This window comes from Chenopodium album, chromosome 20 (assembly GCF_948465745.1).
Source record: "Chenopodium album chromosome 20, dcCheAlbu1.1, whole genome shotgun sequence".
Taxonomy (NCBI): domain Eukaryota; kingdom Viridiplantae; phylum Streptophyta; class Magnoliopsida; order Caryophyllales; family Amaranthaceae; genus Chenopodium; species Chenopodium album.
This window is the reverse complement of record NC_137853.1, coordinates 18,466,707-18,483,536: the sequence shown is the minus strand read 5'-3', so window position 1 is coordinate 18,483,536 and position 16,830 is coordinate 18,466,707. Positions and strand designations below refer to the sequence as shown.

Below are 16,830 nucleotides of genomic sequence, written 5' to 3'. Positions count from 1 at the left end.
GAACACTCAATTTGTACTTTGGATATTTCACGCATACTAATTATTAGGATCCTTTGAGTTCGTTTTGAAAGAAAATTGTCCTAATTCTTTCAATATATTTTCTTTTTTAAAAATAAAAAAAATAATAATAAATGAGATTATTTTTTTTCATGATGTAAAATCAATTTTTACACCTGATTTACCACTTCTCCGTTCTAAATTAAACAGCAGAAAGTTGGAAAAGCATTTTTCGGTATAACATTTTCATCCAATTAACAGAGCCCTGGTTTTACAACAAATGTATGATACAAGTTTTTACAAGTTCTTTAAAGATTCATAAGCAGATATATGCACATCATAACATTCAGCGTCCCACGAAAAGTCCTTCAACATTGCCTCTTCTATCTTTCGGCTCCACTCTACAGGATTATTTTTCTAGGAAACATATTAAAAAGAAAATGAAATCTAAAGCTAAACATGCTTGGGTTTTTTAGGTTAAAAAGAAGAAATGAAGCAGTACAGTAGGTTATGTAACAATGTGATTAAACCAGAGAACTCACAATTTCATAGAGAGCTTGCTTTAACGACATGCTAGAGAATGTGCAGATGTACTGAGAAAACTGAGTGCTACCAAAGTCAAGCTCCACAATATGCCTGTTACAACAATGCCGGATGAAATAAGTCCTTTATAAAATAGCCAGAATGGTAAACTGCCGGATGAAATAAGTCCTATATAAGATAGCCAGAATGGTAAAAGCAGAGGAGAGACAAAGGAATGACACTACTCAGGGATTAGAGAGACTATAACCTGAATCTTTTTTCAATGGAGGTCACCAAGATTGGGGCAGCTCCATATCTAATAGCATTTTAGTTGTATTAGACCAACAAATAAGCATATCGGAATGAGTTAGAAACATATTAGAAAGAATTTCCCAAAAGACATGAGTATGCCAGAAGTCAGACATACTTTTTCAATGGAAGAACAGTTTTTTTTAAACTTAGGAAAGAGAAGATCAGATTGAGCAAACTTATTTCACCAAAGTTATTTGCCATCAACATACCGGCACTTGCAGAACTGGATCTTCATATGAGTGGCACAATATTATATCTAATCCTCCAAAATCAAGTGTGATAAAGCTTCGTCGTACTTATTCATAAATCTCACATTTTTATCCTGCAGAACATAGCAAGTAAAACACGTTGAGAGTTCCTGAAGTAACATTTTGAACGAATCAGCAGACATAATAAGACTAGCTTTTCCAAAGCTTTTGATCTTTGAATAATTTAATCATATGATTCAAATTAAAAAAATTACAAGATATGAGTGATGAGCTTCAAGTATCTTGTAAGATTATTACAAGCTATGAACACATCATTCTTTTCTCTCATATCTATTTTTGTTTCTTGACTTTATGCATTGACTTTTGTTTATTGCTATGTTTTTAAATAAACACTGTTGTCTTTCAAGTCACAATATAATATTGTAGGTAATTATGTTATTTGAGCTAAGCCAGGAAATGCAAAACAAAGGATATTTTATCACCTAAACATAAAATACATCCAACTAATAAATGTTAATTTGAGAGATCTTGCCATCAGACCCTATCCACCCACCCTCTCATGCTTTTTAATTATGTGCCAAAAATTTCAAATTGCAAAATACAACTGCCAATACTAGATCTAGACTCTAATTCCAAACTCTTCATCCAAGTAAATCAACCATGGTAAAATTATTTTTTTTTACTGCCCCCAAAATGGTTTGCATACATTTCGGATTTTCTTCATTTGAAAGTGAACAAGATTAATTCTGCATCTTCTCATTTACTCTTATGTACACATGTGCCTTCTTAACAACTAGTATTCTTTCACTACTTATCATCATATAGATATATAGTCACTTTGCACTGACAAAATTTGCAGTTGCCACATCAATAAAAATTTTACCAATAGAGTTGAGCCAAAAAAATTTTGAATCCGAATATCCAAAACTCTGACCACCATCCAATCTAATATTCTAGGATTTTTGATACAAAATTTTCAGATTTTGGATATCCTTGGTTATCGCATACTTCCTCTATTCCGTAATATTGCAACAATTACTATTTTAGGAAATTCCACAAATATTGGAACATTACCATATATGCACATGCTTTCTCTATATGTCTCTCCTTATGACATGGGCAAGGGCGGAGTCAAGGAGGCGCTAGTGGAGGCCCGGCCCCCGTGGCCCAACCAGCAGCTCCTTTTCTTTATAAAGCTGGCACCCTTAAATTTATAAGATATAACTATGGAACAGCGCAGGTCTCGAGGTCGAATCCTTGTTGACTCACTCTAGTTTACTAAATTTACAGCTTGATATCTATAATAATAATTAGTAAAATCTTTAATAAATGGTTTATTTGAACTTTTGGCGTATAATCATACAATTCAACACAATTTCACTTTTATTTATGATCGCAACGTATTAAATTTTATATTGCTCTCACACTCTTTTGACTGTCTTTTGTGATTTGTACATCGAGAAAAAATATAATAGTCATATATATTGTTAGAACTATCTCGATATTTACTTTCAAACAATCAACTTATACACTTTTCATTAATATATAATGAAATATATTAATAGTGTAAAAGATGCATTGACAAGCATGAAATTTCTAACGTTGCAGTATAAAAAAAATAATAAATAAATAAACGAAAGTTACTTAATAAATTGTAATTTTTTCTGATAAAGATTTAATTTTCCATACTAGTAGAAAAATATAGTCACAGTTTTTTTTTTAATTTTTTTAATTTCTATTTTTTTTTATTTTTTATTATGAAAAAAAGGTAGGTTATACAATACGAATACTATTTTGTTCTAGGAAAAATTGTCAAGAATAAAATGACCTTTCACAGGTCTTCTAATAATAAAACGGCCTTTATATTATTCTTGAATAAAACGACCCTTGATATGCATTATCTGAAAATAGAACATGACTTGTTAGTAACTTGTTTAATATGTTTATTAGAACACATGTTGTAACGTGATAGGTCAGTTTCTTTTTTTTTTTTTTTTTTTTTTTTTCAATTTTCATATGAAAAAATAGATTTTATTAAAAAAAATAAATAAATAAATAAACCCAAACAAACCCCATCACTGCCCCACTGCCTGTAGGAGTTTATAGGTACTACGCAGCGGAAATAATATGAATCACATTCAATCAAGTACCTAATCCCAAGAATCACATGCATAACACACAAGACACATAATCATACCTTTGAAGCGTGAATTCCACGTTGCTATTCGACAGGCAAATCAGGGAGAGAATAGAGCGCCAAGTGTTGCTCTTCTACTTAGTCCACGAGATTCGAACGAGCCGTCCACCAATACTAGATTGGTCGAGTGATTGAGGAAAACCGCGATCACCACCTTTACGGACAACCGACCACCGCACGAACCACCACCACCACGAGACACAAACGTGCGCCGGGGAGGAGGAGAGAGCCGTGAGAGAGAGGACTATGAGAGGGGTTGGGTTTTGTGTTTGCTAATTTGGGTTTTGATCAAATGATCAGTAAATTGCATACTTGCAAACCTAGGCACCTAGTCTATTTATAATCCCATTATAATTAGACTAGTGCATGAAGCCCAAAACCCTCCTTATTCCTCCATATGGCTGGCCACCTAGAGTGATGAGGCCCATGATGGGCCTCGTCCTCTAATGCTCGATCCAGCCCCTTTGTGTGACCTTATAGGATCCGTCCAATTGGGCTTTGGCCTATTTTACTAGTCCAAAAATCGTAAGTACCTCTAGCTATGGCAAAACGACGACCCAAATGTCCGGACTTAATTATCTCCATAATTTGATCCAATTATATATCTAGTAATTGCACACGACGAAGACATAACTCCTTCAATCTCCCACTTGTCTGAGACAAGGGTGCAATATTCAAATTCCTTAAGTCAATGTATATGTCGATTTGATAATATGATTGCATCACATGTCGAGATTATATTAATCTACAAATCGTTTCTTGAAATCTGAGTTAGAATTACAAAACCAAATGATTACTGAGTAATGCATTTGAACGCGGCCACGTATTTTCTGAATTCTCCCTCTTCAAGCGGCCATTACACATTTACGGGCAGACGTTTGAGTGTACCATAGGTAGACTTTATCCAATCTTGTGGCAACAAGCCTCCCACTCAACTTCTGAAATGACCGGGAAACACCCTTTATAATCTCCAGTTACGGGCAGACGTTTGATCGAGTGTACCATAGCCATAACATCCATTGAATAAAATCAATGTTCCACTCATGTCAAAGGAATCCACTAATATATACGGAAGCTCTATACTTGAACTTCAAAGTAGGTCAATAGTTCGATCATGCATTATTCATGCATATCTAAGTGATTGACCGAGCATCACCATGCCCCTATAGCCCATGAAATCGCGATATCCAATCAATCTTACATGCTAGTCCATTTATTGAAATCATTTATGCCACTTTAATGATTTCGAACTAGGAATTTAAATAATGTATGAATTTTGTTCACCTGTGGGGTTTCATTCAAAAGGTCATCAACCTAGTGAGCCCATCAATTCATAATTATTTTGGACATTAATAACTATATACTAAAAGACACACCAGCCATGACACGTGTCATCTCCTGGTGTGTCTATAGTATATTTTTTTTTTTAAAAAAATAAAAATTTATCTAAAGAAACAAATAATATGACAAAGATACAATAATGACAAAGATATGAATATATATTCCCGCCATCAATTATCTCACAGAATTAAGGAAACAATAATAATCACCAACAAAAAATTTACTAAATATACACTAGGCGAAAAAAGGGCTTGGCCACCGGTTCAAAACCCCCCTTTGCCACCGGTTTTGAACCGGTGGCCAATGGGGGGGTGGCAATGACCACAAGAAAGGCCACCGGTTCAAAACCGGTGGCAAAAAAAGGTATTGCCACCAGTTAACCGGTGGCAATAAATATTGTTGCCACCGGTTAACCGGTGGCAATTATCGCTTCGCGCTATTTTTTTTTTGGTATTATTCATTTTTGCCACCGGTTAACCGGTGGCAATAACATGTACACATAATTTTTTTTTTTTTTTTTTTGTCTTTTTTCAAAAAGAAATATAATAGGACAATTAAGTCAAAAAAAAAATTTATAAACATCAAAATATAAACCGAATAATATCAATCCATATAATCGAAAAATGACAACATATAATTTAAAAAAAAATTGCAATATAAATCAATATTGTTGAACAATTACAACATATAAATTAAAAAATAAAATTACAATATAAATAAAAAAAATTACAACATCAAAAAAATATGAAACGCCATATGCATCTAAATCAATATTCCTGCATCTTGATTATTTGATTTAAGATCTAAATCAATATACCTGCATCAATTAAAACCAAAAAAATAAATCAATTAAAATACATAAGCTGCGAATTAAACCCAGAACAAGATCAATACTCAGAACAATATGCATGTAAAAAAAAACCCAGAAAAAAGCATGTACCATGTACCCATAAATAAAACCGAATTAAACCCACAACAAGATCGAATTAAAATCAATAAAAATCGAATTAAAACCAATTTTAAAACTCAGAAAATTCGATTTAAAAACCCAGAAAAATTCGATTGAAAAACTAGAAAAAAAAACCTAGAAGAAATCGAATAACATAGATTAAAAACACATATAAACTCAGAAAATTTTAATTTAACTATTCGGAAAAGTTCTATTGAAAAACCCAGAAAAAATTCGATTTAAAAGCCCAATAAAAACCCGGAACACTATGCATGTAAAAAAAAACCATAAAAAAGCAAACCCAGAACAAGATCGAATTAAAATCATTAAAAATCGAATAAAAACCAATTTTAAAACTCAGAAAATTCGTTTTAAAAACCCGAAAAAATTCGATTGAAAAACTAGAAAAAACCCAGAAGAAATCGAATAACATCAATTAAAAACACATATAAAATCAGAAAATAAGCCCAAAAAAAAACCCAAAAGAAATCGAGTAAAATCGAATTAAAATTGATTAAAATCAAACCCTAACCTCGAATAAAATTGGTGGTTTTGATGCGGCGGTGGTAAAATTGGTGGTTTTGATGCGGCGGTGGTCTTGGTGGTGGTGGAAATGAAAGAGAAGATGGAGGCGAGAACGACGCAGATCGATGAGAAAGAGGAGGAGAACTGATGGAGACAAACAGATGAAAGGAGAACGAGAAGGAAGGAGGAGGAAGATGGATCGGAGTGCATCAGAGAGAACGAGAAGGAAGGAGGAGGAGGAGAGAGAAAGGAGGAAGGGAGGAGAGAGAAAGGAGGAAGGAGGAGAGGAGAAACGGCTGAGGGGGTAGGGTTTGGGGAAAGGGGCTGAGTTTTAAAGGCCGTGTTTTTTTTTTTTTTTTTTAAATAGAAAAACCACCGGTTTGAACCGGTGGAATTAATATTTTTCCCACCGGTTCGAACCGAACCGGTGGCAATACTAATCCCTCAAAATCCCGCCCATTTTTTACCCTATTTTTGCCACCGGTTTTTGAAAACCGGTGGCCATTGAGCGATGCCTTTTTGCTTTTTTCTACTAGTGATACCATGATTATCCTAACATATATATAGTGATATATAATTATGCAATTTTTCCCTTAAAAAAATCATTGATTTAACAAAAATAAGGAAAATTTAATTTTAAATTTGCAGACTTAAGAAGGATACCCTTTGATAAAAGACTTAACAAAGATTAAAATAAAAAAATAATAATAATGATAATAATATATAATAAAAGGTCAATAGACACACTAGCAATGACACATGTCAATTTCTGGTGTGTCCTTAGTATATTATTTTTTCAATAATTAATTACTACGAAGTATAGTTTATTTAAGGAAATTATTTTAAAATGGATGTTTGTTTTTGTCAAATATATAAAAGGAGCAATAATATTTATGAGCAGGTCCCCATTTATCTCTGGGATAAACCAAAATCGTTTATCTCATAAAAGGTGGCCCACTGTTTGATGACACATGTGCAATAAAGTCTAAAGCTCTTTCACAGTGTGCAATGTGGTCCCGAGTTGTAAATTTCACGGACGTTTGTTCCCGTTAGTCTTTTCTTAACCATGGTTAGAATATACTTTTTTCTTTCCCTTGTCAAAATCTTATTGTAAATTTCACCGGCTTCTGGGTTCGATTTTTCGTAGCTCTTCATGTGTGTGCTTAGCTGAAGCTGGTGAATGGCGGAATCCGGTGAATGATTGGTTTTTTTGTTCTTTTAATCCGCGGTAAATTAGGTATGTCAGTTATCCTTTTTCATATTTTTATGCTATCATTTCTTCCCTGCTTCCCCGATGTCATCTTGGTTGATTTGTTTAATTTTAATTCGTTGCTTGTTTAGGGTTTTGTGCGTTAATGACAGTAATTTCTCAATTGTTAGTATTCAGTTAGGTAGTGTACTTGTGTATGATTTCATTTTTGAAGTCGATTAGTTTATTTGAGTTGATTTTTGTTAATAGAATTTACGATTAAATACATATTTATTCCATTGTTATTTGAGTGATTCTGGTAAAGTTGTTTCGAATTTTCGTGATTGAAGAATTAATCAGTGATTTATGTATGTTGCTATTACTTGATCTATTGACATATTCTAGGGTGTCGGTATATTGTGGGTATTGCCATTTGATATGCTAGCTTGAATAAGTTTAAGTTGTTGAAATGAGTCGTAGCACTGATTTAGATGTTGAGTGCTCTCCTAATAGAGTGTGTGTTGAGGTGGTTCCTTCTGTTTCCCCTGGAGTTGATGGTGGGGGTTTGGTAGAAGGCAGTCGGGTATACAGGACACCAGTTAGGATAGTAGAAACTGTGCATACCGTTGTTTCTAGTAACAAGGTTACTGTTGTGTCTTATGTGGAACCCCCAGTGGAAGGAATGGCTTTTAAGACCTGGCTGGACGTTGAAGCCTATTACAAGGAATACGCTGAACAGACTGGTTTTGGGGTGACCAGGGTGCAGGGGTCATACACCAGGGAAAAGGAACGTAGGGCGATGACTTGGCGCTGTGAGTGCTGGGGTAGACCTGATATGAGGGCAGTGAGGGAGGCCAAGAAGAGAGCGAAAGAAATGCAGGTTTGTGGTACTGGTGGGGTTGTTGGAGGTGTAATTGGAGAGGATGAGTTAAGCCGTTGTAAGCGAAAATCAAAGAAGTGTGAGTGTGAGGCAAGGATTTATGCAAGTGTGAATGGAGAAGGTGTTTGGGTGATTAAGACTGTAGAGTTAGAGCATACACACCTAACCAGTCCTGGTAAAGCAAAACTGGTTAAGGAGTATAGAATGAAGAATTACTCATCAAATGTTAGGAAGAAGTTAATGAATTATTATGAGGAGGGTGTTTCCGTTCGTAAAATTCATGGTTGTTTTGGGACTGAAATGGAAGAGAACTTGACCATGATTGTGAAGGATCTGCAACATGAAGTTTATAAGGAGCGGAAATCAAAGATGGAAGGTGGAGACTCGGCTGCTATGATGGCTTATTTTGTGTATATGATGGCTGATAACCAGAATTTTTTCCATGTGAACAGGGTTGATTCTGATGGCAGGTTGAAAGATGTTTTATGGGTTGATTCCCATAGTCGGGCTGCTTATGAATGCTTCGGTGATGTAGTTTGTTTTGATTCAACCTACCTCACTAACGAGTATGAGTTGCCCTTTCTTAATTTTGTTGGGGTCAACCACCATGGCCAATATCTTTTGCTTGGTTGTGCACTTGTTTCTCACGAGGATTCAGAAACATTCCGTTGGGTCTTCCGGCAATGGCTGACCTGCATGGGAGGCAAAGCACCAGTTGGTTTTCTAACTGATCAAGCTGCTGCGATGCGCAAACCATTGGCTGAACTGATGCCTAATACGAGGCATAGGTGGTGTATATGGCATATACTGTCCAAATTTCCAGATAAGCTGGGTAAACTACCTTTGTAAGTCCAAGTTACCATGCCATATTTCTCTGAATGTTGATCCTTTTTTCTTGTTATTTTTGATGTAATGTTTATTTGCCCTGACCGCCATCATTCTTTAAATTCTGACAGGTATAATGAGTTTAAGAACAAGCTTAAATATGTGGTTTATGAAAGCTTTACTACTGAGGAGTTTGAAAGGAGTTGGACAGCTACTGTGAACCAGTACAACCTTGAAAGTAATGAATGGCTTTGTGGTTTGTTCGAAGAAAGGCACATGTGGGTGCCTGCTTTCATTAAAGAGTTTTTTTGGGCGGACATGAAAACGACGCAGAGAGTGGAGAGTATAAATAGCTTTTTCGATGGCTTTGTAAATCGGAAAACCAAGCTGTTTGAATTTCCCCGGCAATACATCCGAGCTATGACGAAGCGTGTGAACGACGAGGTGGTTGCTGATGATAACTGCTCCAAATACCTTAGAAGGTTGATTAGTGGGTTTAAGCTAGAGAAGGTGTTCCAAAGGTTGTACACCGACACAAAATTCCAAGAGGTGCAGACTGAATTATCTAGGTTGATGTATTGTTATTGCCGAGATGAACGGAGGTTATCAGATAATGTTGTTCAGTATCTTCTTGAGGATCGTGTGTGGATTGTTCCAGCGGGGCATAGTCATGAGATTCTAACCGATAGGAGGAGGTTTTATCGCGTTACTTTTGACATTAGCACAAAGGAAGTAGAGTGTGACTGTCGTAAGTTTGAGACTTTTGGCATAATGTGTAAGCACAGTATGCGCATTCTGGATCAGAATTTGGTTTTTGAGATCCCTGAGAAATATATCCTAACTCGATGGCGCAAGGACGTTGTTCGTAGGCACACCAGGGTTAAAGTACCCTATCATGATCCCTCACTATCTGTTACAGTTCAGAGGAGTAACAAGACGCTGAATGCTTTTGAGGCACTTTCAGAAACGGCTTTGACTGTGGATGATGCTGCTGTTGAGCTTGTTCTACATGGTATTGCAAAATTGAAGGCCTAGGTCCAGAAGCTTAAACAAAAGAAAGATGAATTGAATCCTCTTCCAGAAGTTGCTTCTTTCCCTAGTGGGCTTGGTTTTTCACAACCCAAGTCAGCTATGACTATGTCTTCTGTTAATAATTTAGCTAATGATGAAGCTATTGATTACGATGATCAAGCTGTCGAGGTTGATGAGTACTTGTTAGATGATGTTAATGAACAACCAGCAGTTGATCTGTCAGCCAATGATGATGTAAACCAGGTTGGAGATTTAGATGGAGGCGATATCTCTGCTGCTGACAAGAATAATACCCCAGTTGCCTTGGTTGAGCAACCCCCTCTAGTTAAGAAGCGCAGGGGTAGACCTCCAAAGTCTTCTGCCACTCAATCCTTTCCCAACCCCCAGCCAGTTCATGATTCTAGTAAAACTACCGCCCCGAAGCGCAGGGGACGCCCACCAAAGGCAGCACCTCAGGGGTATACCGTTCAAGATAACAATTGTGGTCATGTGACAGGTACCATATTAGATCCAATTAAACCAAAAAGGCGCAGGGGAAGGCCAAAGGGTGGACGCCACAAAACACTGGCAGAGAAAGGGTATAAGAAGGATGCTCCTACCCAGAAACGCAAAGATGTAAGTTAAAACTGCAATTTTCTGCCTGTATTTGTATTTGTTTCTAATGTATTTTTATGGTTTGACTACAACCTGCCAGTCAGTACATATTGGACACTTTCTACCCTTCCACTTTCAATGGTTCATCCATGGTAAGGGACTTAACCGCCTCTGTTAGTATGAAGAAAATTTGTGAATATTTATTCACTTAGATCACTGATCTTCTCATTGCTCTTCTTCTGCAGTCTAAGAGAAGATGCTTACGGTCTAATACTGCTAACAAGAACGATCCCTTTGAATTAGAGTTGCAGCAAATTGATTTTGGTGAAAATGGATCAACGAGCAAATCAATGGAGTTCTAGTTAAATTCCTCTGCACTTAATAGTTGGTCCTTAGTCTTGCAAACAGTTAAGTTTTATCTTATCGTTGGACCTATATGGACTTCTAGCTGAACTGTGGTTTTCAATCATGGGTTGTTTTTATTTCGAACTTTTGATCATTGCAAACAGTTGGTTTTAATAGTTGGTCCTTAGTCTTAATAGTTGGTCCTTAGTCTTGCAAACAGTTTAGTTTTACATTGCACAACTTTTGATCAAGGTATTTAGTTACGTGCTCCGTTGAGATTGTAAAATGTTTTTCTAATGGACCATTGTTTAATGAGACTGATTAGAAAAACTTGTGTGCCTATTTATTAATTAAAGTCCACATATTATATATGGTAACAAAAGGCCCATATCACATGCCCCATTTGATACTGAATTGGTTCAGTTCAGTAGCATATGGATTTCTGGTTTAGTCGATATTGCATAGTGCATGAGTATAGTTTCTCGTGCTGACATTAAGCGTGGATAACATGTTTGGGAAAAACCAACACGGGAAAAAAAATGAGGACTTAGTACACTCATTCAGTATCATTTATCTGGTCAAAAGGTCCATAATATATATTAGATCATAAGGCCCTTGGTTTAAGTACTGATCTCAGTACTATCAGGCCTCTTGCTTAAGAAACCTTTATAATTACTTTTTTAATATTTTTTATTTTATAAAATTGTATTAAATAACTAGCAACAATATATAACCATAGTATGTAACATAAGGGCCATGTCAAAGAGTAATAGACATTGGGCCATTTGTGGGCCATTTGTTACTGAACATTGGGCCATATCAGAGAGAGTCTAAAGAAATGGGCCTCTAGCCAGAGTTAATGCAGGTATTTGTAAGTTAGCTCATTCTAACATGGATTATAGGTAACATCCAATCACAATCTTAATTCACATGGCTTTAATATACTTAATAAACGATCTAATTACCATTACTAGTCGTAATTACATAGTCCATGGTTCGACCCCAATTACCACACAAAAGGATAGACATATTCATACTTAGCCTAATCATATTCATACTTTACTACATATATGCCTAATCATTCACCAAAATATATGGTGACCTAATTTAGGAAGTAAACTCAAGGCATTTGTTGCACAAAACATGTGTACTGTTTAGTGGCATTTGTAAAATCTGCAATGACACAACAAAAAAAGGGAACCACTAACACAAAAGGGCTTGGCTATGTCAATTAGAAGTCTTCATTAATTATCGACACAGGAAGGGCAAACACCTCGTATTTGTTCTTGATCTTCGCTTGTCCCACCGTCTGAATGCTTGTAAGGACCTCAGTCTCGTACATTGACCACCATCTTAGCCTTATCTTCATTGATTATTGCTCCCCACCAGATGTACAGCCTGCGAAGAGGAGTTATTAGCTTTGCGGACACCATCTTCTTCCTTGGATTAGTCATGACGTCCCTCACCCAGAAAAGCTTCCGCCTCACATTCATGTTGTCTTCAGGGGCCTGTAAACATTGAACAGTAGGATTAATGGCATTTGTAAACATTTACAAGTTAACACAAGTTGATTTTTTATGACATTGCACATAATAGGACCAAGACTGCAATTAAAATAGAAGTATAACCAAATTCAAACCTTCCCATAAACTATGAGTACATCATTATCAACAACACCAGCTTCAATTGGAGTGCAACAAGGAGGGATTGGAACATTATTCTTCTTAATTGTAAGATCCACCTTGTTCTTGTAGTCAACCCTAACAGCATAATCTTCGTTCACAGCTTCGAAAGTCTGGCTCTCCCTCATGTTGTACTTAACCCCAATGTCTCTAACCGAGTCACTTTTCACAATTACAGTGAAAACTAACTCATAAGACATGTGACCTGGCCTTATGCCCTCCAAGTCAAGATCGACTTCAATCTCAGAGTCTTCATCTTCGTCGTCGGAGTTGTCCAGATACAACACCTCGGTATCAACTACCGGGTTTTGCATTTGGATTAACTGCTGCAGAGTAATGCTACCAAGTTTAATAGACCCAAATAACAACAATTGTTGCAATGTTAAATTTCCCCATGCTGCTAGTGCAGCACTAAAAATTTGCTGGAGAGTGATGTCTTCCCATGCAAACTCAGCATGATGAGTGTGTTGCTGTGACCCACCACTCTCGTCTGGGAAAACATCTGTTAGCTGCAACTGTGGGGGGTTCAAAGGTCTGGGTGTTGGCATCTACACATCCGCACTTTCATGTGCAGCCCTCGGAGGAGGTACGTACATACCCATTTATTTAGACAGTCTCCTAGCAATTTTTTCAGCTGGAATCTCAGCACGATAGTATTTGATTTTGGAAATTAAGTTTTCTACGTGGTTCTTTTTGGTTTTCTTACTATGGTTTGGTTTTGGACGCTCATTTTGGTGGTCAGTGGAGTTTCTTTTGCCATGCTTTGAGGAAGCCATTCTAATGATTTTGTAAATGGTGGGTTTTTGGAATAACAACTTTGTTGTTATTGACTGTATATATATTCTTAGTTGGGAGTGGAGAGGGGGGTGGGGCTTCTATTAGCAATTACATATGTAACGTGTCCTTTAATAATTGGCCTTCTATTCCATTTTTTTACTACTTTTTTAGAAATAACAAACATAATTTACGTAACGTAATACTACAAGGCCACATATTTTTTAATTATTTGAGCGTAATTAATCATTTATATTATCATACACTTGTGACTTATTACTAATTAATTATTTTCATATTTGCGATTTATTTACCAACAACTTTTGCATATTCATGAGTTATGGTGATACTTAATTGCGAAATGAGTTTAACTTTAAACGCATTCGGATATGCGTTTTGTACCCTATTGAATAATATAAATTGCATAACTCGGGTTACGTTCCGTTTAGGAAAATGTTGGCGGTTCTACTACCTTTCACCTAATTACATGGTTCACTGCCCATGTGATTGTTTTTAGAATGGTTTCAGGTAGGGGTGCTTATGAGACAAGACAACTCGCGAGGTAATCAAGTTCGACTCTTTCGGTTAAAACACGGTCAAAACGCGACTCGAACTCGAGATTGACTCGAAATGTTCACGAGTCGAGTCGAGTTGCTAATTACTCGACTCGAAAGCTCGTACGTAATAAATGAAAATATACATATATAAAACATTGACTTTATATTTTTTTATTAATAAATAAACATTATTTATGTACACTTATCATCATATTTACACTTAACAAAAGAGAATGGAGAGATGTTATAGTAAATTACGAATTTTACCTAAAGACAGTTCAAATTGCAAGCTAATCGAGAACGACTCGATGTGGTCAATTCTCGGTCAAAACTCGATTCGATCAAAGGTTGTTCAAAACTAGGCTCGATACGTTAATTAGTCGAGTCGGGTTACCACAAACTCGAACTCGACTCGCATCATTAGCACCCCTAGTTTGGGTCTTAATCAATATTTTGTTTGGTAACTGGTCTTACCTGGGGTAACCACAAACAAGTATGAAAACGCTCTCGGTTTTAATATATATTATTGACCCCCTCTCGGATCAAAACCGCTACGGGCTTATAAACAAATTTAATTGGAATAACTAAAAAGTAAATGTTAGTTTTTTTGGCTGTATGGGGGATAATTGTTTACTGGATTTACATTAGATTCAATATAATCGAATTTAATCAATAAATGCAAAATTAGTGTAACTTACTTAAGGATTGGCGCAATTATAATTTACAGAATTAGAAGATAACTCAGTATTTATCTTAAACAATTAATCACTCATGTAATACACAGGGATTTGCGTTATTTGGCGCAATAGATACGTGGTCCCATTGTCACAATTAGTAATAAATCTTTAGTAATCTAAATAAAGTTTAACCCTAATCAGAAATCGAGTTATGCATTTTTTTAAGTAAAAACAATATTTAAAAAAAAAAAACGTGCAACAATAAAGAAACTGAATGATTAAATAAAGTACAATTAAAACACAATTTACTTTAATGCTAAATTAACATCCACCATATCACAAAAACCACCCATTAAGACAAGTGATAAAGCTACAAGGATTAAGTACAAATAATTTGGACTTATAATAATTCTTCATCATCAAAGACGAAGCCGTAATAACTAGAACAGCGAACAATACCCAACGGTAACAGGCGAAGGTACGTCCTTCATTGTTGGGGGTCTCCTGTGGTTGGGTTGTTGGGTTGATCACCGCATCTACAACTTCGAAGTGGTGGGGGGCTACCCACATAAAGAAGCCGCAGTTGATACAGCTAAAGTAGGCGCGTCTGGGATTCATACCAGATCCTGAAACGTGCAAATCTGGAAAACGCGGTGGTTTGCAGCCACATAATGGAGAGTGCACCACCACCGGAGGAAATTTAGCCCTTTTTAGTTTTTGAGTTTTCCTTGGGAACATATTTTGAGTTTAGGTAATACTTTTGGCTGGAAATGGTGAATGTGACAGCCTTGTTTCTTTTTCATATAAAAGACACATTTTCTTAGGAACACCCCAATTGATTGACATGTGTTTTTACTTCACCCAATGAGATGAATTCATATGGAACTAGATAACACTTGAAACCAAGTTTATGGATGCATTAGGAATTACCCTTCACAATCAATAATAATTTTTTACAAATTAAAATTATATTAATCAATGAAATATTACCTAATCAAACTGATAATCACATTTTCAAACATTCTCTTTTATTTTAGTAATTTAATACTTTTCAGTTGAATGTAAGTTTGAATTTTTAATACTTTACGTTGGTCAAATTTACAACCAAAATCTGATGTTAACCCTTGTGAGGTGAGTTTTATAACCATCCTACAGATGTTGCGGACGGTGCAACTAAAAAATAAATGGTCAGCTTAATTTTAAAATCCGTTATTAATTTCATGGGTAAAAAATATATTTTACAATGGTTAACCAAAAAAGAAATTACGGAAAATAATGTTTAAAACTTTTTCCAATTATAATGAAAAAAATATACTCTACAATATGCTTAAAAAAATGAAATTGAAAATTAGTTTTTAAAAATTTTATCAATCACACGGGTAAAAATAACGTTTCAAATGGTTAACAAAATTTAAGCAAATTGCTTTTCAAAAATAATATTTTAAGCAAATTGGAAATAAAAATTTAAAAAGAATAAGTAGCCTTGGTATTGGTCCAAAGGAAAAAAGATTCACATAAGGATGGTAAAAAGGGTGCTAGCTTTTGTTAACTTACTTTGACAGCCTTTTTTCAAATTTATATTCTTGGAAATGAAAAAACAACCCCTATAAGCAACAAGCTAGACTATATTACACATACTACATTGCACAGCTATGATAGCGTGTTGCTTCTTTGCTGACTGAAAACATTTCAAGTATACAGTCTGTAGCGTAATTAATGATCTTTGCTTATTGGTTTACTTTTACTTTTTTTTTGTCCTTTAACCGTACCTAAATCAAGTTGGTCTTAACCTTACTTTCTACTGTCCATTGCAAACTTAGTTTGTTTTTTGGCTGAACTTTGAAATTGGAATCCAATGAAACATTTCTTTGTAATTGAATTCGTTGGGAAACAACTGAATCTTTACAGTAGATTTTGGATTCGATTTATATAAATAGTTGTTAACATTTTACATAAAACGATGCTTTACCAAGTCAATCATGAAATAGGACGAATTACATGAGTTGTTTGAAGTTTTGGTCAAAATCAAATTAGAAACCGTTGACTAGTGCTGTCAAATTTCAAACCGAAACCGTATAACCGCCCGATACCGACCAACCCAAATGAGAACCGAACCGATTTAAAACCGATTTTTTCGAAACCGAAAACCGACCCGAACCGTATTTTAGTAAACCTGAAACCGAATCGACCCGATTAATTTTAAACCGTATAAGAACCGAACCC

General features: G+C 35.6%; 1 protein-coding gene across 2 annotated transcripts; it reads left to right on the top strand.

Moving 5' to 3' along the window:
• Positions 1 to 7,188: 7,188 nt before the first annotated feature.
• On the top strand, positions 7,189 to 11,254 carry LOC145598533 (protein FAR-RED IMPAIRED RESPONSE 1-like). Of its 2 annotated transcripts, XM_081654905.1 has the most exons (4): positions 7,189 to 7,289; positions 7,916 to 8,966; positions 9,078 to 10,724; positions 10,818 to 11,254. In XM_081654905.1, the coding sequence occupies exons 1-3, from the start codon at positions 7,250 to 7,252 to the stop codon at positions 9,979 to 9,981; spliced, it is 1,995 nt and encodes a 664-aa protein (XP_081511031.1). In that variant the 5' UTR covers positions 7,189 to 7,249; the 3' UTR covers positions 9,982 to 10,724; positions 10,818 to 11,254. The 2 variants fall into 2 exon arrangements, with proteins under 2 accessions (XP_081511031.1, XP_081511030.1); XM_081654904.1 differs by lacking the exon at positions 7,189 to 7,289 and having other exon boundaries at positions 7,301 to 8,966.
• Positions 11,255 to 16,830: the final 5,576 nt, after the last annotated feature.

Coding starts and splice junctions, on each gene's coding strand:
- LOC145598533 (XM_081654904.1), top strand. CDS start 7,711: ATGAGTCGTAGCACTGATTTAGATGTTGAGTGCTCTCCTAATAGAGTG. Junction 8,967..9,077: donor AAGCTGGGTAAACTACCTTT/GTAAGTCCAAGT, acceptor AAATTCTGACAG/GTATAATGAGTTTAAGAACA.